Genomic DNA, 27,347 nt, shown 5'->3' with positions numbered 1-27,347 from the left:
GGAACTCTGAGACAAAAACAAAACCTAATGCTCCCGAGTGTGTTTGTGATTATGTTTGAATTGGTTGTGCAAATGTTTGCTCATGCACAGATTATTTTTAGCTTTTTCCAGTATTTTCAGTTCTTTAAATACATCATACCTCAAAATGAATTAATTTCTTTTATACACAGTATCTCATTTAATTTCTTAACCAACCCTATAGATAACTTACAGGTGCATGTGATAGCCCCTTGAAATTGATCATTTACTAGTCGCTAACACTAATTCTTTTATTTTTTGATTGATTTTATTGAGCGATACATTTTTCTCTGCCCCCCTCCCTTTCTGTCCCCTCCCTTCCAACTCTCTCTCATGGTCCCCATGCTCCCAATTTACTCAGGAGATCTTGTCTTTTTCTAATTCCCATGTAGATAAGATCCATGTATGTCTTTCTTAGGGTCCTCTTTGTTGACTAGGTTCTCTGGGATTGTGATTTGTAGGCTTTGCTTTATGTTTAAAAACCACTTATGAGTGAGTACATATGATAATTGTCTTTTTGTGTCTGGGTTACCTCACTTAAAATGATGTTTCTAGCTCTATCCATTTGCCTGCAGATTTCAAGATGTCGTTATTTTTTTCTGCTGTGTAGTACTCCATTGTGTAAATGTACCACATTTTCCTTATCCATTCTTAAGTTGAGGGGCATTTACATTGTTCCAGGTTCTGGCTATGACAAACAGTGCTGCTATGAACATATTTGAACACATGTCCTTGTGTCATGATTGAGCATCCTTTAAATATATACCCAAAAGTGATATTGCTGGGTCTTGAGGAAGGTTGTTTCCTAATTTTCTGAGAAATTGCCACACTGACATCCAAAGGGGCTGTACCAGCTTGCACTCCTACCAGCAATTCAGAAGTGTTTCCTTTACTCCACAACCTCTCCAGCTTAAGTTGTCATCAGTATTTTTTATCTTGGCCATTCTTACAGGTAAAGATGGAAACTCAGAGTTGTTTTGATTTGCATTTCTCTGATGACTAAGGATTGAACATTTCCTTCACAGTCTTTCAGCCATTTTAGATTCCTCTGTTAAGAGTTCCCTGTTTAAGTCTGTACTCCATTTTTTATTGAATTATTTGTTCTTTTGATGACAAATTTCTTGAGTTCTTTGTATATTTTGGAGATCAGACCTCTGTCCAATATGGGGTTAGTGAAGATCTTTTCCCATTCTGTGGGGTGCTGTTTTGTCTTGTTGACCGTGTCCTTTGCTTTACAGAAGCTTTTCAGTTTCAGGAGGTCCCATTAATTAATTGTTTCTCTCAGTGTCTGTGCTACTGGGGTTATATTTAGGAAGTGGTCTCCTGTGCCAATGTGTTCAAGTGTACTTCCCACTTTCTCTTCTATGAGGTTTAGTGTACTTTCTCCTCTGTGAGGTTAAGTGTGGCTGGCTTTATGTTGAGGTCTTTGATCCATTTGGACTTGAGTTTTGTGAATCGTGATAGATATGGATCTATTTTCATTCTTCTACATGTTGATATCCAGTTATGCCAGCACCATTTGTTAAATATGCTTTCTTTTTTCCATTTGATATTTTTTGTTTCTTTGTCAAAAATCAGGTGTTGGTTGGTGTGTGGATTAATATCTGGGCCTTCGTTTCGGTTTCATTGGTCCTTCTGACTGTTTTTATGCTAATACTAGGCTGTTTTCAGTACTGTAGCTCTGTAGTAAAATTTGAAGTCAAGCATTGCCCCCAGAAATTCTTTTATTGTACAGGATTGTTTTGGCTATCCTGGGTTTTTTGCTTTTCCATATGAAGTTGAGTACCATTCTTTTGAAGTCTGTGATAAATTTTGCTGTGATTCTGATGGACATTGCATTGAATCTGTAGACTGCTTTTGGTAAGATTGCCATTTTTACTATGTTAATTCTGCCTACCCAAGGGCATGGGAGATCTTTCTACTTTCTGGTGCCTTCTTCGATTTCTTTTTCCAATGATTTAAAGTTCTTTTCATACAAGTCTTCCACTTGTTTGGTTAGAGTTACTTCGAGATATTTTATGCTATTTGTGGCTATTGTGAAGGGTGATATTTCTCTGATTTCTTTTTCAGCCCATTTGTCATCTGTATAAAGGAGGGATACTGATTTTTTTTAGTTAATCTTGTATCCTGCTACATTACTGAAGGTGTTTATGAGTTGTAGAAGTTGCTTGGTAGAATTTTTTTGGGTCGCTTATGTAAACTATCATACATCAGCAAATAGAGTTTGACTTCTTTTCCAATTTGTATCCTCTTGATCTCCTTTTGGTGTCTTATTATTGCTCTAGCTAGGACCTCAAGAACTGTATTGAATAGAAATGGAGAGAGTGGACAACCTTGTCTTGTTCCTGATTTCAGTGGGATCGCTGGCTAACACTAATTCTTGAAGCCAAGTCTATGGTACAAGATAAAAGCCTGCCTTACCCTGAGTGACATAGATTACATGGAGTTGACCAAAAGTGCCCAACTCTTACAAATTTATTCCCTCTGCCCTCCTCAAGTCCATGGTAAGGCATGTCTCTCTTCCAATCATGCAGTCTCTTTTCCTGAATTAATCCTGCATCTCTTAGGGCAAAGTTGAATGTCACTGACTAAACCAGCCTTCATGTGCTGTTCCATGTAGCGTCAGTGACACAGTCCATAGCTGCTTTGGCTTTCCTGGTCCCAAACAGCATCCCAAGATGGATGGAGGACACTGCATATGGCTGAAAACCCATAATCATCTTAGGATGCAGGATCTTTCTTCGTCCCTATAATATATGCAATGTCTAAAATGTAGTAGCAGCTCCATCATCACACCCAGATCATAAGTATCTTTGATTACCCATAAGCCAAGAGAACTCCACATTTAACACAGCAGATTTGGCCACTGGAATCAGAACTCTTGTAATAATTTTAAGGTTTTATTGATGAAGAACATTTTTCTATCTTGCCTTCTCAAATTTAAATGGATGCTCACACTCGGTGAGAGAAAGTGGGTTGCCGATGTTCACTACAATTTGGAGGCTGGGAGAGTTTTATGGATGTGAACCTTACATCTTGTGGAAGGTTTTCTGTGCCTTAATGCTTTTTAACCTTTTTTTTGTAGGAATCAAGGTAAATGTGTGGAGGGCATGGTGGAGATCTTTGACATGCTGATGGCTGCGTCAACTCGGTTCCGCATGATGAACCTGCAAGGAGAGGAGTTTGTGTGCCTCAAATCTATCATTTTGCTTAATTCTGGTGAGTCGCTAACCTGAAAGAATTTGATGGTGGGTTTCTGGGAGAAATGTTTACTTGTAATTTTCTTTTTAACTAGAGCCAATTTACTCAATATAAAGTATAATGCTAGACATTGAAAGAAATGACATGTATTTGAAATAACCTGTCATCATTCTAATTAGAGACACAGAACCATGTTGATCAAATACGGTATGCGAAAAATGTTTGTGTGTCTGTAGATAGTTTTACATGCTAACATGGAGCCAGACCAAGGAGCGATCCTTTCAAGTTATGATGCAGGTCCTGGAAGCACAGCTCAACTGTGGAGGATGTGCTTAGCAGGCTCAAGGCCCTGGGTTCAGTACCTAGCACCAATAGGAAAAAATGATGTCCTCAAGATATAAAGAAAGAGTTATTGGAATCAGAACATGTTTCTGGTTAAAGCTGATTAAAGGTACACTTGGCTTAAAGTTTTAGAAAAATAAAATAGAAGCCGGGCGGTGGTGGCGCACGCCTTTAATCCCAGCACTCGGGAGGCAGAGGCAGGCAGATCTCTGGGAGTTCGAGACCAGCCTGGTCTACAAGAGCTAGTTCCAGGACAGGTTCCAAAAACCACAGAGAAACCCTGTCTCGAAAAACAAAAACAAAAACAAAAACAACAACAAAAAAAGAAAAAGAAAAAAAAAAGAAAAAGAAAATAGATAGAACAGTCCTCAACTGGAGGACCACGGAGGGCTACAGACAAGGCTTCTGAAAGGGCCCTTCATTCAGAGGGAGTGGTTCGCAGTCCTGGGCTCTCATCCCTACACGGGCCTCAGCTGAGGAAGCCAAGCTAGGAGCCGCTGCACTTGTATTTGTCTGCTCTGTTTCTTTCCTCCTCTTTTCCTTCCTTCCGTCCCCCCTTCCCTCCCCTCCCCCTTCTTTTCTCTTTTCTTTCTTTCTTCTTTTCTCTGAGGTTGGCTGTTAGACATGGGTGTCACCGCAGGTCACTCAGATAGAAACTGTGGCTCAGCCTGAATTGACACTCTTACCCTTTCAGCGGCTGCGCATGCCATGTAGACGCCCTTTTCCAGGGCCGTCTGTTCCGCAGCTCCATTTGTTGTATCTCAGTGTCATCCTCTCATAGAAATCACATCTGTTCTCAAGCCTCTGACTTCGTTTAGTTCCACACACCATGCCTGGTCTCAGATTTCTCAAGTAGAGCCAACAAATTATCGTACCCAGAGTGAATCAGTTCTCCATCCCCAAGGTCTGTCTCCTCCTCATTACCCCAAACCCTCCCCAACTCCCCCTGACAATTTTCTACTTGGGTTCCCCACCAGCGCTAGGCACCCATATTCCTTAATAGTTATCACGACAATCATCTTCACTTATCAACCGAGAAATGGAAATTGGGACTATTACTCTAGGCGAGGACTGAATTGGGGAGCGAAATTCCATGGAAAACATAATACAGCGCGATGGCCACTCGGGAAGTGATTACGCTGCATTCAAGTTCCTAGTCCCACTCACAAGCATTGTGCTTTCTCATTTGAGCCGTTTGTCCTGCGCGTTGAAGGGTCCAGATCCCACAATGGCTCTTTATTGGATGACTGTTCTGGGAGGAAAGCCACTCGCCTGCACGGCGCCAGGTCCCGATCCGGCTCCTTCTTCAGTGGAGGGCTGGCACATGCGGACAGCCCGCATGTGGGCAATCTGTTAACTTCTGGGACAGCATGCCTGACAAGTGTTGGGAACTTCTTTTCTGTTTGTTTGTACTCCTACTCTAATCGGGAAAGAATACCCCAGAGACAGGAAGTTAAGTTGTAGAATAAACCCAGTGGATACCTGTGGTCCTAAAAAAACTGTTTCCCACACACGTGCGTGCCTTTTCCTATGGTTCTGTTGTTTCTGCTCTTACGGTGGTGCTGATGCATGTTTCATATTATTGCAAAAATTAAAGATGAAACACTAGATTTGTGGGCTCTGAATTTTTATAACCCAATGGAATAAAATGTTAAGGTCTCACCAGACATCCTTTATAAGACTGACCCGGAGCCTCATCCTGTATTTCCTACTCCAGAATTGGGGGGTCCCAGCTCAATCTTTGTGATTGGTCAAGCCTGCACCCCCTGACGTTTTTCCTACCCTCCATCTCAGAAGTTCTGTATTCATGCTTGCTCTTAAAGGGGCGGGACACTGTTTGGGAAAGAAAAGGCTGTGTCTACTGCAGAGTTGACGGTTATCGTTTCGCGAGATGATGGGTAGCAGCTTGCCTTTGCCATCAAGGTCAGTATTGCCGGCTCAGGAGAGCTGTAACAAGGCAGACGCAGACGCCCAGCCCAGACAGGCAAAGCCGCTCTTCTCACCACAAAGTGAGCTGTGTCCTAGAAAGACGGGCCTGTGCCTTGCACAGTTCCTCGTGTCTGCTATTGTTCCTGGAAAAGCGGAGCCAAAGACGACGAGACTCTGAGACACAATGGGCCAGTACTAGGAAGCCTTTTCAGAGTGGAAAAAAAAGAAGTCTGCCACAGAAGGTTACCGCCATCAATTACCGCCCCAGCACCCTCCCTCCACCCCACACTCCACACACGATTACAACTCTAGGAGTTCCAGATGTTTCTAAAACCTTAACCAACTCACGACTTTGAACTGGGACAACTCTTGACTTCTCATGAGATTGTGACTCCAGGAACCTCTGACAGAGGCCACACAGGCTGTGACTCAGGGAACCTGGGTAGAAGACAGCTGCCTGTCTCTGGCTACCCTCGGGGGGTCGGGAGGGAGGAAGCTCATGTCTTGTGCCGATTCTCTTTACCCAGTTCTGAGAGTTCATTCACAGTGGCCCTAGTTTGGAGGCAGAATCGGAAAAGTGAAGGACTGTTTTGAGGGCCTGTTCAGAATGTCTTTCTAGAAGCCTCAAGAGGGCCTCCAAGGCCAGAATTCCCACAGAAGACCTCCTCACCGCTGTTTAGGAGGAGACAAATCCTGTGTTAGTTGGAATGATTTACTTGCTTGCAAAAGCTCGGGATCATCCATAGGACAATCATTGATCCTGCATCAAAGGAGAGATGTGGCTAATGCAGACGGGCCTTAGCGAAAAGTCAGTGCCAGCTTCAAGGCTTTCTGAGAACTAACTGGAAAGAGTCCAGGAGGAGGGCAAGTAGGAAGAGGGCAGACAGACTCAGGGCAGGAGCCTGCAGAGGAGTGGAAGTGAGAGGAAGGGCAGGCATGCTAACCACGGGAGGAGGCTGAGAAGCCCTGCCGCACCTGGCTGCACACCTCCTTCTGTCCAGTGTGACATCAGCTCCCTTTCATGATCATTCAGACAATCCCACTGCCTTCAGATCCAGCTCCATAGTGAGTCCGCCTTCTCTGGACTGTTTGGCTTCTAGGTAATGCCTGATCTAGCCTTTTGATAGCTGCCCAATTTTATTTCTTTCCTAAAAGCTCTCATCCATTTCTTTAGTAATTCTGTATTTACAACAGTGTTGCCGAGGTCTTCATGTCAAACACGCCCAAATGAATGTTCTGATTTTGTGTGGTTTTTGTCTCTTTAAGCAGAATCATTCTCTTTCTTTATATGTGTATTTCCCAATTTCTCTAAGAATGGTTTGTTGTTCCTTTTGTGTTTCTCATGGTCATGGGGCCACATATTGTCAACAGACATTGGCTCACGTAACCCCTTAATAGATGCCTATTTGCTGAACATTGCAGGGGCCCGGCCTGGAGAATTGTCATCTTTCTAGGCTCTTCCTCTCACTCGGAAGTACATGCCTTCCCTGGATTACTGAGGACAGGGGGACAATAACATAGACATGGAGGATACAGTTAGCAGAGCGCAGAAGGCCGTGTGCCATGAAAACTCTCATTGTAAGGGTGAGAACCTGGCTTCAGCTGAATGGATCTCCGACTTTTATAATGAAACATTTCAGTTTGAAATCCCCCAAGTAGGTTCCCTAGAAAGTGGAGAGCTGGGAGGCTAATAGTAGCAGGAACTGTAGCAGCTACCTAGAGACTTCGTAAACTGTGCTGCTTAACTGATGCAGGATGACCTTGATCTTGTGGGTTTGACCTTGTATTGATAGACCACAGACACAAAACTGCAGGATCCCTGCATGGAACTTACTCATGTGTCTTCTTAGCCTCACGCCCCTTCTAAAAACTCCCGGGCAGGTTGCTAACCAGTCAGTGAGTGCTTTACCAGTTTTGGAAAAGTCATGTATGTGCAGTCAAGCCTTCAATTTAACTTATCAATTATGTCTATCATAATGACTTTTTGGAGCCACGTCTTACCCGCACACGTGTACACACACACCCTGTAGTTCTGTATATTGTATTCTAGAGGACCTGTCTCACTGTCATCTCATCTCAGTCTCTGACAGCTTATCCCGCTGATCCCAGATAGCTCCTCCAGTTCCTGCTTCCAGCTCTCTCTCCTGACTGTCTTACTCCAGACCGTCTTTCTTCTCCTGACCCACAGGCCAGTTCCAGCTACCCAGAAGCCTCAGTCCATCACCACCAGCAGGCTTTCTGGTTGCTCCTGGAGTATCTCCTGCTGTTGAAACTTGACACCCTTTATTACCTATTCTCCCCAAAGTCAACTTCCACTGACACTTGTCTTTCAATGGAAGAAATCCTAAAAAGGAATAAGAACTAATAAAACCAACAGATCACTGAAAGTCTAAGGGAGAAAAGAGTTCGAGAAACCAAATGGCAAAAGCCGCTAAAATGTGTAGCTTTGGTGTTCATTTAGGGATGCAAAGCAAACTTAAAGAAGAGCATGCATGTCACACATGCATTTTAAAAGCATGGCAGCTGTCTTCTGTTGCCTGGCTCTGCTGTGCTAATATGCATGCCCTGTTTTCATGGTGCCTGATGGAAAGCACATGAGGAGAAGCTCATGCAATCCTGTTGGCCTTTGCTGCCCTCATGAGCAGCCACATTCTTGTTAGAGAAACATTTAATTCATGATGAGTTATAATAAAGTTTCCATCACAGAGAGCCCCGCCCCCGTCACCCCATTCTGAATTATTTGTACTCTGTGTTATTAGATTAGACAAGCACTCGGAAGCATTTAGATTTTCAAGTTTAGAAATAAAACAATGATTTAGAGAGGCTCTATGTTTAGATAAAAGAACATTTAAAAAAACCATATTGACTTTAAAACATCAAGGATTCATTAACTCTCCGCAGTCAAAAGTTCCTGACAAGAACAGGCCTGGGAAATAGCACATGGGCACATAGCCAGGATGCCAATGCTGTCACATCAGAAAAGATTCTATTATCTCTTGACTTTTGTGTGATGCCAAGCATGCTCACCACAGAGTCTGCTTACTGTCATTATTTTGAGATGAATGGCACTTCATGGTTACCAAGTGGTTCACTGTCGGTCCCTCTGACTGAATTCTGCAGGCAGCCAAGTCCCTCTCAACTTTTGAAGCCTTTCTATTGTGACAGTTTCTGATTCAACCTTAGAGTTCTTGGGTGATATGGTTTCCCACAAGTGTACTGTGACCTGGCCTCTGTCTTTGGAATGGTCTCAATTCAGGAAATGGACTCTGCTGATTACTTGAAGAGTGGAGACCCCTGATAAGTTCTTTGCCTAACTCTAATGGGTCCACTAGTTCCTAGTGAGCCCAAGGCCTCACAACTGTCATGTCTGCTGAAAGAATGTCTGTAAGGGATGTGGCCCTGCTCCTTGCCTGTAAACACAGGAGAATGCTAGTGCATGTTTTCAACAGCCTCAATTTACAAGTACCTTCCCTTGTGTCTTTATAAAGGAAATGGCTTTGTTCTTCTCAACAGAAGAAATAACAGTAGTCATTATTATAAAGTAAATCACTGACGGAACGTTGGAGGCCACAGAATCCCTGCCATTTTCAGTGAAGGGTCCATTCATGCATTGAACATACTTTTGCAAGTAGACTATGTACAAGACTGGGATTGGTAGATCAGATACTGTATACTATCGCAGAGATCTCTGGGAGCTTCTGAGACATGGGAGAGCCAACTGTATGGCTTACTTTTCTCACTGTTGTGATAGATACTTGGCAGAAGGAAGTTGGGATTTATTTTGCTTCACAGTTTAAGGGCATAGTTCGTTGTAACAGGAAGACGTAACACCAGTAGCATGAGGAAGCGGGTCACATCGCTGCCACAGTCAGAAAGCATTGATGAATGGATATAGTGCTCAGCTCGCTGCCCCTTTAAATTCACTTCCAGACCTCAGCCTGTGAGATGGCACTACTCAGACTCATGGAAGCTCTTCTGTCTACATCGAAACATTTTTTTGAAAACATCTTTATAGATACACCTAGAGATATACTTCCATGATTATTCCAAATCGAATCAAGTTGACAATCAAGAATAATGGTCACATTGGTCTAAGTGCCCGCATCCTACAGAGAAAAACACAGGGTTTGCATATGACATGTTAAAATTTAATCCCATTAGGAGATAATAAGAAGAGGTGTGTTAACTTGACTATGGTGTGCACACTTCATATCTCTTGTTATGTGATGCTTTGCACTACTTTGGGTTCTGCCAACATGAAGATCTCCATTATCTATAATCCCCAACCCTTGGAGGACCAGAGCTCTGAACCTTTTGGGTTGTAGTTTACCCAGACCATGGTACACTGATAGCAACAAAATCATGGACTGACAGACTGGCAGATATTTGGTACCATCAAGTATGCCTGTTAACAAGTAGTTACTGAAAGTATGAGAGCAGCTTTGGGACAGGGCCAGGAGCAGAGCAAGGGAGAACTTGGAAAAACAGGTGGAGAGGGTCTTAGCTACTGTAAGGGGAGCACTATGGGCTGTCTTAGGAAGAATTCCAACTATAAGGCTAGACAATGGGAGGATGATGTAAGAGAAAAGGTTAACCTCATTGTTATACCCTTAAAAGAACTTCACTACATAATGCCCAAGCCCTAAGGCTGTAATGAAGGCCAAAGTTAAAAAATGATTGGCTAGAGATTAGTTGGTGGAGATTTCTCAATATCAAAACTATCATTGTATTTCTATTTAAAAAATTTATTTTACTTTTATTTTTGATTGCATGTGTGTGTGCATGGGTGGGCTCATGTGTGTGTGTATGCGTATGTGCATGTGAGTATAGTGCCCATGGAGGCCTGAAGGGAGTGTCATATCTCAGGGATCCGGAGTTATAGGCAGTTACAAACTGCCTAACATGGGTGCTGGGGACCAATCTCAGGTCCTTTGCAAGAGTGGCACTTGCTCTTAACTTGCTCTAAGCCATATCTCCAGCCCCTGTCCACATGTGTGTATAGTCACCTAAACCTGTTTCTGCACTTAATGTCACTGCATTTTGCATTGAGAACTAGAAACAAAATCAAGTAAAGTAGAAATAAGTGAAAACTTCTTAGCCTGGCTAGGGAAAGAGCGAAGGGAAGAAGATGATTAATATGCACACAGCTACCATCCATGACAGAGCTGTGTGGGGGTTAGATGGGACTGTGCTAGCCCATCAAGGGATGCAAAGAGGTGCTGAGAGAGGCTCAGAAATCCAACCACAAGAGCACATTCATTTTAGAGGCTTAGCCCCTGGGCAGTGGCCATGGCTTGGTTGCCTGCATGACTTGGAGATTGTATACCCTGATATCTTTTCTGATAATGCCATCATGACCATGACTGCTATGGTTCATGGTCTAGGCATTGCCTGTGACAGCAACAGCAGATCCTGAAGGCAGATACACTGTGGTGGATTTTCAGGTGTGTTGAGTTATGAAGTCATGGCAGTTTCCACCAAGACTTCAAAGGAAAGCCAGCGAGGCAAGGCGGAAATGTGTTGTAGGTCTCAGCTGCTGTTTGGTGTCCCTGGTTTAGTAACTGATGGTGGGTCTCAGTCCTGTGGCTCCACCAAGAGCCCCTGAGAGGAAGAACTTTAGCAATGTGCAGCAGTCAGGAGAAGCTGCAAGGGTTGTAACATGTCAACCTGAAAGAGTTGTCATGTGGCTTGTGACTCACATGGTTGTGGGGACCTAAGACCTTGGGGCACCACAATAGCACCCAGATGCTGGGCACGAAGCCTTTAGGTCTGATGTCTACTCTGCTGGGTGTGGGCCTTGGTTTGAGCTGTGTGCTCCTTTTTACTTTCTGGTCTCTTTCTTTAGGGACAGCAGTGGCTACCCTGGGTCTTGTGGCTCATTTGTCACTGTACATGGTTCCTACCTCATGGGCCTCATGATTTGATGAAACTGGCAGATGAAGCAGGAAAATGATTCTTTTAAAATATAACCTTGAGATAACAAAACTTTAGATAATTACAAAGCATAAAATTTATAGAAGAATATAAAATTACCCTGAAGGTTACCAGCTATGTTGATGTCTCAAAGCATCACACCGTGAAGTCATGAAAGGGCTAAGAGCAAGGGACTGCAGACCCGAGTTCCAAGTTCCTTCCTCCCAGTTCTTAGTTGTGCCATTTTAGACAAGCTGCTCAACTGCTTTGTGCTCTGTTGTCCTGCTCATGAAGCCGACATTTTCATCTGCTCACATGGTAGGGTTATTGTTAATGCAATTTAGCATTTAGAATAATGACCAACTGAAACTAACTTCTGGTGTTGGGTAAGAGTATCTTTTCCTCTTATATTGTAGGTGAGTATTTTCACAGATAATCTTGTGTCATTTATAGACATGGCTTCCCCTGCAAAATCCTTCCCTAGGTGATTTCAGTGTTGCGTGCATACCCCAAACTACTCCTATGCACGACTCAAGGCTATAGGCCCATTGCCTTGAGTGGCCTCTTGATTGACTTAAGAGATGATGACTATAAGATGTCCCAGGCTGCTACTGGCACAACACAGAGTGTGATTTTAGAGTCAACATTTTTCTTTTGTAAATAGAAGAAGTATCTTCTAAAACAAGAACAAAAACAGCACTCTAATAGGCACTAACTCAGAAACAGATTCCCTTTCCACTGTCTTGAATGAATATGATGTAGTGTACGTAATTGTGTGTGCTGCACTTTTCAGCAGAGGGCTGTGCTCAGGTCTGACCACAGCCACAGCAGCATGAACATGAGAGGAATTCATTGCACTCCAACACTGGAGCAGATGGCAATGGTGTCACTAAGCGATCAGAAATGTTTAGCTCCACGGTAGTTCCATGGAACCAGTGTATACAGTGTGGCCCAGCACTGCAGTGTCATCACGAACTGTGTGTATGTTTACATCTCTCAATCATGGTTATTCGCAAGGATTTTTTCCAAAGCAGGCTTTAAAATTGCATATACTTGTTCGGGATGTATTCAACGCATTTCACTTTTTGAACAATTAAAAGTCATTTTTCTTTTATTGATATTATAAGCGATGCTTATTTTATACTTTTAGTGATCTTCTGCTTAATTTTAATTTTTGGTTTGCACATTTAGTAGAAGTGCATTTGCTGAGAGAAAGAGGTCGTGGCCACTTGTAAAGCCATTGACACAAATTGCCTCCAGCTCGACGGGCGCCATTAGATCGCCCCTCACCAATCACTGAGAAAGGACTCCCATAGCCACATGGCACTGTGCTTTGCGGACCATGAAGCAGGAGAAAGTTGCCAGAATGAGTAGAGAGCTGCTAGCATCCCCCTGCTCAGCCCCTGCTGGTACTCTGAACACCCACAGTCCAGGATTCTGCATATGCTATCACATAAACACCTCCTTTGCAAGCTACCTTTTCTCAGAACTGAACTTGATGTTGCATGCAGATACTGTCTAGTTTTGTCTTGTGCACAGACACCATGGCAGTGAACCACCCTTGTAAGCAATCAGCATGTTTACATGGCAGGCTCTCTCAGGCCTTACATTCTACCACTGTTTTTTTTATAGCTTTTTTTTGTTTTATTATTGTATTTACTGAGCTATACTGATTTTTTAAAAAGCATTATTTATGGATGGAGCTAGAAAACATTTTGAGAGAGGTAACCTAGACACAGAAAGACAATTATCATATGTTCTCACTCATAAGTGGTTTTTAAACATAAAGCAAAGAAAACCAGCCCACAAATTGCAATCCCAGAGAACTTAGACAACAATGAGGACCCTAAGAGAGACTTACATAGATGTAATCTACATGGGAAGTAGAGAAAGACAAGATCTCCTGAGTAAATTGGAAGCATAGGGACTTGGGAGAGGGTTGAAGGGGAGGGGAAAGGCAGAGAGGGGAGCAGAGAAAAATGTAGAGCAATCAATTAGAAAAAGGAAAAGAAAGAAGACATTATTTTCACAGAGCAAGGCAGGTAACTGAAAACCTGCAAGCGCATCATTTTACATTACTCTCTGGAGTTAGAGAACCAGACTTCCAGTGATGCTGCTAACTCTTGGTTCTGGGACTTCCTGGGATGAACATTCCATTTCCTGGTGATCAATGAGCTTGGAAGAAACAGTTTGACACATGACCTTACCTTAAATCCAGCTCACCCTTCTCTGCTAGAGGATTCAAACTGTGCCCTATCTAAAATCAACAAGCCCCTAAGGATCAAGTGGACTCTGCCTCTCTGTTCTCTGCAGACAGAAGTAGCCATGACTCTGAAGGCCCAAGTGTCATGAGGAAACCACTGTTTTCTTTAGAATTAGTGTTGACAACAGTGATGAGTGACACCCAGAATGTCAAAATTCTTTCTATAGTAACAGAGCGCTGGTCCTTCCGCCTAGGATGGCAATGGGAATGACTGAACTAGATGAGCATCTGCGTCCTGTGAAAGCAGAACACATACAATCTTCTATAGAAGCTGTCTCACTGTGTGCTCTTCTGGGGTTCCCCTCTGCATGTGCTCAGGAAACCACGTCCTGTCAGACTTTGAAGCTCGTCTGTCATTAGCTGTGCAGCTCAGATTATGTGTGACATCTCAGAATTCTTTCCAGCTGAGAAACCACTGGATAAATTTCCAATGACAATTGGTTAGCTTCATTTCCTACAGAAACCGCAGCCTTGGAGAGTCTCAGAAACACGAACCATCTTAGAGACGATGGAAATATTATGAGAAAAGTAATGAGTAATATCTCCTTGACAATCTCTGTATTCTTTGAAGGACCCATTCGCCAGGTGTATTTCCCACTCGACATCTCAGGTGTTGACACAGTCTGTGAAACAGTAGGAATGAGAGGCACTTTTTCTGTTTTTCATAGCATTTTTATTCTTTACTGGGTACCCAATGCTGGAACTTGGAAAATACGGAAAAGACAGCAAGAAAAACAGTCTCCGAAGCCATCACGATTTCATCAGAGGAAGTAATCATTGTTAGCATTTAGGGTAAAAGTCTCTAGTTAGACTCACAGAAGCCAGGAGGTGATCACACACACACACACGCACACACACACACACACACACACATTTAATACTATCATGTGAGAGGCAAAGGCAGCCAGATCTCTGTGAGTTCGAGGCCAGCCAGGTCTACATAGTGAGTTTCAGGGCAGACAGAGCTATATAATAGGAAGACTCTGTTCCAAAACCAAAACAAACAAAACAAAACAAAACAAAACAAAAAGAGACTCATAGAAGATGCCCACTCACATCAATTCCTTGTTGCCATGCCATCCACTGGTCTGTTCTCAAGAGCAGAATTGCTCCTAATATTTTTCACAATTAAAATTACTGTGATCTCAAATGTCCAAGGAGGGAAGTCTGTCAGCAACTCTTTCTAGTTTCTTGCAAGCCTTAGAGCTAAGAAATTCTGTGTGGCATTTGAGTCCTGAGCCAGAGCTGAGGCTTCTAGTTCAGACTGGGTCAATTACTTACCAGCAGGGTGAGTGACTCAGTCAAAGGTAGAACATTTGCCATTATGGAAACACTCTGCCCTGCAGCCCTTGTGTTTGTAGGCTGCCTCCCGTGCTTCAACTCTCACAGTCTTTGTTTCCCAGCAAGTAAAATGTGCTTTGCAAATATTTCTTCTTGAGTTTTTGCCTGTACTGGGACGGGGGAAATGGTTCTGTTGGTAAAGAACAATTCGTAAACACCTTCAGTAATGTAGCAGGATACAAGATTAACTCAAGAAAATCAGTAGCCCTCCTGTATACACAGATGATAAATGGGCTGAGAGAGAAATCAGAGAAGCATCACCCTTCACAATAGTCACAAATAGCATAAAATATCTCGAAGTAACTCTAACCAAACAAGTGGAAGACTTGTATGACAAGGACTTTAAATCTTTAAAGAAAGAAATTGAAGAAGACACCGGAAAGTAGAAAGATCTCCCATGCTCTTGGAGAGGTAGAATTAACATAGTAAAAATGGCAATCTTACCAAAAACAATCTACAGATTCAATGCAATGCTCATCAAAATCACAAAAAAATTTATCACAGACCTTGAAAGAATGGTAATCAACTTCATATGGAAAAGCAAAAAATCCAGGATAGCTAAAATAATCCTGTACAATAAAAAAACTTCTGGAGGCATCACGATCCCTGACTTCAAACTCTACTATAGAGCTACAGTACTGAAAATAGCCTGGTATTGGCATAAAAACAGACAGGAAGACCATTGGAACCAAATTGAAGACCCGGATATTGATCCACACACCAACAAACACCTGATTTTTGACAAAGAAGCAAAAATACCAAAATAATAGCCTACAGAATGAGAAAAGAACTTCACCAACCCCCCATCAGACAGAAGTCTGATCTCCAAATTATACGAAGAATTCAAGAAATTTATCATCAAAAGAACAAGTAATCCAATAAAAAATGGAGTACAGACTTAAACAGAGAACTCTCAACAGGGGAATCTAAAATGGCTGAAAGACATTTAAGGAAATGTTCAACATCCTTAGTCATCAGAGAAATGCAAATCAAAACAACTCTGAGATTCTATATTACACCTGTAAGAATGGCCAAGATCAAAAACACTGATGACAACTTATGCTGGAGAGGATGTGGGGAAAAGGGAACACTCCTTCATTGCTGGTGGGAATGCAAGCTGGTACAGCCCCTTTGGATGTCAGTGTGGCGATTTCTCAGAAAATTAGGAAACAACCTTCTTCAAGACCCAACAATATCATTTTTGGGTATATATCCAAAGGATTCTCAACCATGCCACAAGGACATGTGCTCAACTATGTTCATAGCAGCATTGTTTGTCAGAGCCAGAACCTGGAAACAATCTAAATGTTCCTCGACCAAAGAATGGATAAGGAAAATGCAGTATATTTACACAATGGAGTACTACACAGCAGAAAAAATAACAACATCTTGAAATTTGCAAGAAAATGAACTGAGCTAGAAAACATCATTTTGAGAGAAATAACCCAGACCCAGAAAGACAATTATCATATGGTACTCACTCATAAGTGGTTTTTAAACATAAAGCAAAGAAAACCAGCCTACAAATCACAATCCCAGCAAACCTAGACAACAAAGAGGACCCTAAGAAGGACATACATGAATCTAATCTATGTGAGAAGTAGAAAAAGACAAGATCTCCTGAGTAAATTGGGAGCATAGGGACCATGGGAGAGAGTTGAAAGGAAGGGGCGAGGCAGGGAGGGGACTAGAGAAAAATGTGGAGCTAAATAAAAATCAATAAAAATATGCTAAAAAGAGGACTTTAAGACCCTAATATGATGTCCAGTGCCCACATACAAGGTGTATTTGTAGTTCCCACCCTGGGAACGTGGGGGCAAGAGGGTCACTGTGACTTGTGGCCAGGAACTCTAGCTGCAGGTTTAGTGAGAGAACTCGTCTTGGTTTCTTGCCCTAAGGTTGTGAGTGATTGAGAAAGTTCTGAAGTTCACCTCTGGCTTCACATACAAGCATTTCTACACATACATGCACATAAACACACACCTACACACAAACATACATATGCATTCACAAAATTACCTTCCTTGTTTAATAGAATTTACTTTTGTCTTTAATATTTTTATTAATTCGTACAGAATTTTATGCAGCATATTTGATCAAATTCATTCTCACCCCTTTCCCAGTTCCTTTCAGATTAACTCACTCTCTCCTCTTTGTATCCTCTTTTTGCTTTTTCCTTGAGAAACTCTTTCAGCATCTGTCCTTTTCGTCTGGCTCTTATAATCTATCCCCCATTCTTCTGCAATGTTCCCTGAGCCTTAAGTTCAGGGGGACCCTGTGTTGTAAACATATTAACTGGGGGTGAACACCCCCTAGTCAGTTCATTTCTGCATTTTGACCTGTTTTGGTTTTCTATGATGATATCTGTCTACTGTAAAAGAAGCATATTGATAAGGGGTGAGCCCAACACTTATCTGTAAGGACAGGACAAGGTTTTAGAACACAGACATCACAGTGGTGTAGGAAACGTCAATAGTCCTCTAGGTGCCACGGGCTCACCAGCCACAGGGAGCTGCCTAACCTTATAGTGCCAGTCATGAAGTCCCTCCTACTGAGTAAGCTGTAAGTTCAGTTAATGTTGATGGTCCCCAAGATATGAATGTCACTATTGTGCCCTTTGGGAGACCTTGCCATGCTGGTCATTGGCTTTATTGTTGGGTTGGACTATTGATTGCTTTGCTTCATTGGTGACTTGCATTGTTCTTGGTCAATGTAAGGGAAGCTAGCCCTCAGTGGGCATGCTTTCAGATCAGATCCAGACTAATTCCCTCACATCCCATGTCTGAAATATGTGGTGTCTTCAGCAATAGGGCCATTCCTTCTTTTCATGGAAGGTGTCATCACCAAGGGCAACAGCCAATAGCTTCTATTGCTTTGGGTGGGGGTCTCTTGGACTCCCCAGAACAACATCTCACAAGAAGGCTTCATACCTGACACTGGTATCTTTGTTATATAGTCTATAATTTTTTTTGGTTAACGATCTTTGTCATCTTAGTTTAAACTATTATTAAGCTCATATTAAACTAATATGTATGTGTGCTCAGTTGTCATACATATTTAAAACTATATTAATGTTCATATATATGAATAGACATATATGTTACATGCAATTTTAAGTAGCCATGAAATAGCATAATTTCCTATGGACTTCTCAAGCATCCTCAGTGTTACCCATGCGTCCCTGTCCCTCTTACTCAGCATTGCCATCCCACCTCCCTTCCCATGTTAAGTCTCCTCCAAGTTTTTCTCACTTCCTCCTTTATAACAACTGTGAACTGTGCCCTACTTTCATTTTAGGACAGACTGGGTTCATAAACAATCAACTGAGTGGCAGGTAAAGAGAATTCCCACATGCTTCTGCCCACCCCCACCCCACCTTCCCCGCTAGCAGCATCTTGTATCAGTGGTGCATTTTTGACAACAGGCCTTCAGTGATGCGTCATTATCACCCCAAGACTGTAGGGGACATTGGTGTTTTTGTAGTGTACGGTTTTTAGCAAGTGTTTCTATTCTCAGTTTTTACTGCCCTGAAATTCCGCTATCCTGCTCCTCTTCACCACCCTTTGGCCTCCTACTGATCTGTTATGTCACCAGAGTTTTGTCTTGTTCAGGATGTCTTGGTTTTGGAATAACCCAGTGTATCACCTTTTCAGATTGATTTCCCTTGCTTCGGATTAGTTGCATCCTGTTCTTACAATGTCTTCTCATGGCTCAGTAGTTCATGCATTCATTGTTAGCTCTGAATAATATTCCGGTGTCTGGATATTCCACAGTTTGTCCATGCACCAACAAAAGAAAGCTTTTTTGCTTGCAAGTTTTCATAATTGTGGATAAAGCTGCTACAAACGTGTGTGTAAAAACTGGGTATGGGTTTAAATGTCTATTTCCTTTGTGAACACTAAAATGTGTGATTACCGGATCCTTTGGTGGGAGTTTGTTATGTTTTGTTAGAAACTTCTTAGATGCCTCCCAAAGGAGCAGTAGCATGTTCATCCCATCACCTAAGGGTATATGTCTCTGTTGCTCACTTCCTTCTCAGCATTTTCTATTGTCAATATTCCGGAGGTTAACCATACTAAGGGACATGTCTTATTACTGTTTTAATTTTTAATTTCCTAAACTCATCTGATGCTAGACATCTTTTTACATGCCCAGTTGCTATCTGTATTTCTTCTTTGGTGAGATGCATGTTAAGATTTCCCATTTCTTTGTAAATCAGTTGACATTTTATTGTTGAGTTTGAGCAGCTTTCTACTTATTTTGGACAATAGGCCTTTTTTGGATGTGGCTTTGCAAATATTTTTCTCTTTGTGTAGCTTGTCTTTTCTATGTTTGGAGACTGGTAGTTTTTACCCTTCTTTCTGCTGATGTCAAGTTTTCTGGAAGAAGTCTCAGGGTTATCTGAGAATGCGGGACAAGAAACAAGTCAGAGAGCATAGGCACCCCTGCTGTAATTCCTGCTTTAATAAAGGAAGAACGGCTTGACTGAGTTTAAATGCGAGAGTTTCACAGGAGGCTAACATGTCTGTCTGTCTCTCTGCCTTTCTGTCTCTGTCTGTCTGTCTGTCTGTCTATCATGATCTATCTATCAATAAATCTATCATTTATCTATCTAATCTACGTATCTCTAGCTGTTTATTTATCTATAGGTATAGTCATACAGGGTTCTTTTGATTCTTCAGTTAATTCCTAAGCCACTAAACTAGCATTTTTTTAAAATAATTTTCCTCTTTTCCTCAAGAGTTTCATACATGTTTTCAACAAAATATAATCACATCTTTCCTTTTATTCTCTACTCATGTTTCCCTCAACATGGCCACCTCCAAACTTTGTCTCCTCTTTGTTTCCCTTCTCTTCTCCCTCCTTCTTCTCCTCCTCTTCCTCCTCCTTCCTGCTCCTCTTATTCTTGATAACCCACTGAGCCCAGTTAGTGCGGTTCATATGGTTCCATAGTCAAACTAACCGACCTCAAGGCACCTTTTGAAACACAGAATTGTAGAATCCCATGTCTTCATTGTTGAAATATAGTAGAAGCTGTCTTCTCCTTAGGAAAAGATAAAAGAAGCCTGTCAACTCATACGATGTCATTTCAATGGCCTTTCTATCCAGAGGAGCAGTCATTTTAAGACAGAAGTGAGACACCTAAAGATACACGCGACTCACAAGCTCACTTGTCTCTTGAAAATGGGAAAATTGGATACTAGTTATAAATAAAAAGCAAAACAAAATAACAAAAACCAAAAGGGGATGCTCAGCCATTTTAGTTTTCCCTTAGGAGAGAGGGGGAGAGTTTCTCTGAGGATTTTCCCTTTAGGGGATCAGACCCTGAAATCGAGACTAAGAACCTGTGACCTCGTGTCTTAGCTCCTGGTGCTGAGCAGTACAGATACTTGAGCAGGCTGCCCAACTCCCGCTGATGAGGACATCTGCGTAAGCTCACTGTGAGGTCTTACTTCTCCAGTCAGGTCTTCTGAATCAGAGACTAAGTCAACGGAGTGCTTGATGCTGTCTTAGGAGCACGGCTGTTTGCTCGCATCTCTGTCTATGGATTTACAGGGAAGAAGGCACATTTTCCCATTGTTCAGGTCAGTTCTTGATGCTCCAAAGGCTCCAAAATACTTTCTGAATTTCATGCAATAAGAGGTGGCAAATTAATAGTTAGCAAATCCCATATAAACGTAGAGCAGTGTGAAGAATCTTTGAGTCTGTGAGCTAGCTTAGCACACAGAAGCAACTCTTTTCCTAAGACAGGCCACAGGGTTGATTCTCACACTCTTGGCCAACCCAAAGAGAAGACATTCCATTGCATTGCAAGGCTCACAGACTTTTCAAAAAACAGATAACGGTTTACTGTATCTCCTCAACAGAGCCTCCCTGAAGGCAAAGCCCTACAGAGATGACTGCTCACCAACCAGGAGCTGATAAAACCGTACAACCGAGAATTCAGTCATCTGTTCTCCCAAGGGAAACTCGAATGCTGGTGTTTTGCAGTTTGATGATGATCTGTGCATCCTGGTTTCACACTTTCTGTGGCTGTGATAAAATGCTCTCAGACCCAATGCAATTTAGGGGAGGAAAGGTTTTCTCTGGCTTTTTATTTCCAGGACAAAATCCATTATCATAGGAAGTCATGGCAGGAACTCAAGCAGGACCTTCAAGCAGAAGCCATGGAAGAATGTTGCCTGCTGGCTTGCTCAGGCTCGTGCTCAGCTGGTTTCTTATACATCTCGGCACCACCCGGCTAGGGATATTGCTGCCCACAGTGGGCTGGGAGCACTGATGTCAATTAACAATCAAGATAGTTATGTCACAGACATGCCCACGGGCTGATCTGATCTAAGCAATTCCTCAGTCTGAGGTTTCCTCTCAGATGATTCTAGGCTATGGTAAATTGACAAAAGCTAACTGGGACACCTGGATGGGTCCCTTGTATGGATAATCAGCTAGACTGGCTTAGTGAGGACGGAAAGTAGCCTGTGAAAACTGTCACCAGCATACCTACCCAGTAGTATGACCTTATGCTCCTTCTAAAGCACCCATATGGCTTAGATGGTGGGATCTGAACAACGGAGCATGAAGTAGCCAAGGCTGTCATCTCATATCTGGTATTTCAGGACCACCAGGAACTGAATTTCCAACCTGCCTCTTCTTCATCATGTTCCTCCCTAAGAGTCTGACACGGACGGTCATGTGTGTTGTAGCTGCTGCTCTTGCATAGGTAACCAACCCCACACATAACAGCTTAAAAGTGTTTGGTCACGGATTTTTAAAGGACAGTGATAGAATGGTTTGTGTCTTCAGCAAAATGGCTGGGGGCTCAAGTGAAAAGACTCCTCACGCAGGGACCTGGAAATGAACATCACTCTGAGGCATCTTTGTTGTTGTGGATGGACATCACTTTGAGGTGTCTTTGTTGTTGTGCTGTTGGACATCACTTTGAGGTATCTTTTTTGTTGTGGATGAACATCACTTTGAGGCATCTTTGTTGTGCCGTTGAATGATGCTAGCTGTTGTCTAGGATACTGGTCCAAGATATGAACTTGGGTAGTGCTCTCTGTCTTCTCCACACTAGGCCTCATATGAGGTGATAAAGGTTCCTGATACAACTACTACCAAGGCAAAAACTATATGGTCTTTTATGACGTATGCTTAGAAGACATGAGGGCCATTTCCAGCCTATAATTTGGCATTCCATTGGCTATAAGCAAGACATGAGTCCACCCAGTCATGGAAGAGTGGGCTTAGATCCACTATTTCTATAAGAAAAATGCTAAGAACTCACTGCCAAATACAGATATATGGGAGATGATGGTGTGATGTATCTCTGGGAAATAAAATCTGCCTGAATGTGACATAGCTGTGCTTGCTGTGCAGATATGTGCATGTGAGTGTAGGGCCCCCAGAGACAAAGGCATTTAGTCAGTTATAGGTGGAGTTATAGGTGCTTGGGAGTTGCCTGATATAGGCACTAGGAACTGAACTTGGGCCATAGCCAGGCCCAGACTTTATGTCTTCTATGAAGCATGTGTTTGGAGCATCCCCTTTCTCACCCCAAAAAGGTAGTAACAGATTTCTCGAAGAACAGAAAAGTCAGAACCCTGGATCGCTCTCAATATGTTACAGTTCTAACCAATAGAAACAAAACTCCAGTACCAAATATATGCCAATAACCCAGTACCAAATATATGCCAATAACCCAGTACCAAATATATGCCAATAACCCAGTACCAAATATATGCCAATAACCCAGTACCAAATATATGCCAATAACAACATTGTCCTAAAAGACTTAAGCTAAGACGATGTCTGTTATGAAAAATAAAATCGGAGGTTTCATATATAGTCAAGCACATGATTGTGCTTGAATGTAAAAGCCCACGTGTCCTGTTTTGCCTCGAGTTAAGTGAATCACCTTATCAGTGTCTCCATGAGAAGTCATTAAGAGATTCATCCTCTGAGTCAGCCTGAATGTGTTGATGTGCTCCACACGTACCTTCAAGAACATCTAGTACATTTCAATAAAAATTACACCAAATGGACACATATTTCTGAATCAGACCTGTATGGTTTAGTGGTTGCTGATGCCAAGAACACGCTCGCAGGGGTAGAGGCGTCACAAGTGAACAGGACCACCTGTTCCTGTGTTGGCTTCTGGCAGGGACGTGCCTTTTCAGTTATCTCTTCCCTTGTGACTTCACACGGAAGGGATGTTGCCCACGTGTGTCACATGATCTACACTATGCATGTAATGCTATGCATGGGCACAAATACTGCATCCCGGGGATGCTCTTTGCCTTGCAGGTAAATACTGCCCATCTGGAAAAGGATGGGTGTCCCCCATCAGTGGATACATATTTCTCAGAGCAAAGCAATACTCACCCCCTTTTTTTTGCTAAGCACAAAAAATGATAATTAAGTTTCTGAATGGCATAAAGCAATCTCTTTGAAGTCCTCAGTAGCGCTGTGTCTCTGAATCAGAGCAAATAAAACATTCCAATGTCCTGGGTTTGCCCTTTCCACTTCAATTTGTTCTCTGAACACCCTGGCTGCTATGAAGTATGCCAGTATTCAGAATGAATAGTGAACATGATGGGGAATGACTAAATGTTTCTAGAACCCAAATTGTGGCTTCTGTTACAAAGAATAGAAATACTGGCATTTGGGGAGAAAAAGAATTCTAAGTAAAACATTCTTTCTAAGGTCTTAAAGTGTAGAGAATGCCAATGAGAAGGCACAGTGAATACCCTCCAAATGTTATCCCTTTTCGACGTACTTGCTTAACCATAAATAAGTAGAAAATGCTTTTTGAATTATATAAGAATGGGACACTTACTGTAACAGAGAAGCTCCATGCTGTGTAGTGACTCAAACATGCAGATGTGTATAATAACGCTAACTCAATGAATAGGCTCATGTTTGAGATACTGTGAAATGTGTGCATGTGTCTCTCCATCTTTCTGTATTTCCTGGCATGCAACTTGTAAAGCCTTTGAAAATGCTAAAGTGATAGTTCTTTTCTGTGCTAATTGGTTTGCTGAGCAGCCAGTAGCCCATAAGTGACGTCAGGATGTGGTTGTTCCTGGAAAGATCAATGCCTGGTTAGAGTTGAAGGTTTATTTGATTATCAGTGGTCAATTATTTAGTTAGTCATTCTTATAATAGCAAAACACCTTCCCAAATCCCAAATTTAGGCTTAGGGCAGCTAAGAATGAGGAGCTGTGGGGGTGCACTGCACCCCCATGGAGCATGAGAGCACCGCCTTGGTCCAGGCGTCTCTTCATTGGCATCTATTGTCACATTCTTTGTAAGAAACAGAGATCATCATTTTCCTGAGTTATGTGGGCCACTAATCAAACCCAAGCAAGGAGGGAGTTGTGAGAACCCCAACTGTTGCCTAGTTAATCAGAGCATGGGTGAAACAACCTGGAACTGGCAAGTGAACCTGAGGGAGGTGAGAACCTGTTCTGGGGACTGAACCCTTCCCCATGTTGCTATCTCCAGCTGGGGACCTGCTTGATTGCTGGTGAAGAAAAACCTCCCACAACATTTAGAGTCCCAGAAATCGGCTGTACTGGTAGCCATGGTGTGAGAAAGACAGTTGTGTAGTCTTTTGTTAGGAGGTCTCTCGGGGATTTGAGAAGAAATGAAGACTCCGTCACTTAAATGAGTTGTTTCCTAAGACATAGCTCTCATGACTGGGAAGGAGGCAAGGAAAGGTGGCAAGGAAAGGTGGTGCACACCTTGCAGAGGGCATGCACGGAGAAGACACCGATTAGAGTCAGAGTGTAGGACAGTCTTCACACAACAGCGATGCACCCCACGTTATCAGACTCGGCCTTTTGGTGATCCCAAGATGTAAAATCCAAGGCAGTCATATGGTTCATCACTCTGGCTGTGCAGGAGTCTCCACTGACAAGTTTTATTGAAGCGCAGATGTCAGACTCCACCCTTGGCTCGAAATGATCAGACTTTGATGGAGCCCAGGCAAGTGTTGTTTCTTATAAAACTCCACAGGAGATTTCAAGATATTCATGATTTGAAGGTAAATCAGTGTGCTTTCATAACTTCTATAAAGGAGAAATTGTACTAGACTCACTTAAAATAAGGTGCTATAGCTGTGCACTCCAGGGCAGATCGACAATGCTTGGCAAAAGTTTTTGTTTGTTTATTTGGTTGGTTGATTAGGATTTTTTGGAGTGCTTAACTGTGACCATCATGAGGACTATTTGGATATAATGTGGAGCTTTCTACCCAGGAAATACAGGACACAATAAATCAGTACCAGGTTTAGATACCAGAATAAGACACTGAAAGCCAAGCAAAGCCTATTTGCATATTATAAAAGGAGGGAAATAAGTTTGTTTTCAGTGAAAGAAAAACATGATGAAGAAACAGTTTTTCAACCCAACTGAGGCTGCATAGAAGACACCGTGTCGAGGTGACTGGTTTGTATTAGGCTGGAAGGTAGGTGCCAGGAAACAATACGCAGAGGCACCCTAACATCCCACTATAGTACAGGCAATTGGTTTCTCAAACTTCAGCGGGCTTTAGAGAGCAGATCAGCAATGGAGCAGAGATGAAAGATTGGTGAGAGAAAGTTAGACTGCAACACCGTTCTGAAGAGCTGAGGAGGAGAAAGAGCCGATGTAAAATACAAAGACAAGAACCCCTCAATCCTCAGTATTTACTGTTCATGAATTTCTTCCAATCCTACAAAATTATTTAAGGATGTATAGGATTCAAGAACACAATTTTATCTGTGTCTGGTATTTTATAATCATTGACTCCGATTTTCTTTAGAAAAGTCAACATCTCTTTTACACATCTATACAACCAATTCGGTTGTGTCTGTAGTACCTGCTCGATGACTTAAAGAACTTCAAGTAAATGTGCAGCTGGGGAGCTTACATGTTACTCCAAACTGAAAAAGTACATCAAACATTCTTTTTTAAAATTAAATATTTTAAATTTATTCTTGGAAATTTTTACATAGGTATGCAATATATTTTGATCATGTTCAGGCACCATCACCCCTTCATATTCTCCTTTCATTCTTCTCCACACTTTCTTTCCCCCCCTCTTACTTTAATATCCTTTTTAATGACCCACTGAGTTTAACTAGGATTGCTTGCATGGGCATGGGCACGTGGGGCTATTTACTAGAACATGGGTAGCTGAATCATAGCTATACCACTGAAGAAAACTGGCTACCCCTGCCATCACCAGCAGCCACTAATTGCCAGTAGCTCCTTAGCTAGGGTTGGGTCTTCATGAGGCCCTTCCCCATTGAAGAAGTTCTCAATGACTTGGGAAAATGTGTTCTGTCTAAACTTTTCTCCCTGTAAACTCATCTGTGTACTACATCTTTTGGATACAGTCTTGTGAAGGCATTTAAAACAGGTTTAAGTGTGTGTGTGTGTGTGTGTGTGTGTGTGTGTGAGAGAGAGAGAGAGAGAGAGAGAGAGAGAGAGAGAGAGAGAGAGAGTAAAACTAAGGAACAAATTTAAGTTCCTGAACATGCTTGTTAAGTGTTCTGCCTGTGACCCCTAGTTGTCTTTGCAAAATGTTTGACTTCAAATTTGTATTTATAGTATGTTAACTCAACAGGACTTTCCTGAGATGTGCCACTTTGGGGGGGGGATTATTGCCTGGGACTGTCCTGTACTTTGTAGAACATCTAGAATAGCCCTTTTTTTGCTGAGTAACAGCAGCCACCATGTTGCTGTTGAGTAAACTGTCCGTATTAGTTGCCTTTCTGTTGCTGTAACAAAATAGCACAACCAAGGTAACTTATAAAGGGGATGGGGGGAGGACTTGTGGTTCCAGATAGTTAGGATCCATGATGGTGGGGACAGTAGGTGGCAGACACTATGACTGGAGCAGCAGCTGAGAGCTCACATCTCAAACCACAAGCAGGAATCAGGGAGAACACACTTGAAAACACACATGAGTTTTTGCACCCTCAGTGTCTGCCCTCTGTGATGTGCTCCCTCCAGAAAGACCACACCTCCTCAGCCTCCCCAAGAACAGTGCTACCAACTAGGGGACAATTATTCAAATGCCAGAGACTTACGTGGGAACATCTCATTTAGACCACCACACTGATCAGAGATTGATGTCCATCAGGAATAGTCCTCCCCCTAGGCAGAGTTGCAATCACAGAAGTAGAGAGCCAACCAGGATGATGATCTTATGTCTGCCACAAGGCATTTCTGAGAAAAGCCTTTGGCTGCAGAGACACTTCTCTGCTGGAAACCTCAACATTGTCTAGTCTTCCGTGAACACTACTACTTCCTTCTTCTGATCCCAGCTGAGTGACTCACAGCCCTGGTCCAGGTGA

The 27,347-nt window shown here is 42.4% G+C and overlaps 1 protein-coding gene across 2 annotated transcripts in view; it reads left to right on the top strand.

The window, feature by feature from the left end:
* The window catches only part of Esr1 (estrogen receptor 1), a 353,250-nt gene that overhangs the window by 311,294 nt on the left and 14,609 nt on the right, over window positions 1-27,347 (top strand). For both annotated transcript variants that reach the window (XM_057762857.1, XM_057762856.1), the window contains exon 7: window positions 3,104-3,237. In XM_057762857.1, the coding sequence (XP_057618840.1) occupies window positions 3,104-3,237 (134 nt within the window). The remainder of the gene's footprint in view (window positions 1-3,103; window positions 3,238-27,347) is intronic.

This window comes from Chionomys nivalis, chromosome 2 (genome assembly GCF_950005125.1).
Source record: "Chionomys nivalis chromosome 2, mChiNiv1.1, whole genome shotgun sequence".
In the NCBI taxonomy this organism is placed as follows: domain Eukaryota; kingdom Metazoa; phylum Chordata; class Mammalia; order Rodentia; family Cricetidae; genus Chionomys; species Chionomys nivalis.
The sequence above is the reverse complement of the archived record's forward strand: the minus strand, read 5'-3'. Positions and strand labels throughout refer to the sequence as shown.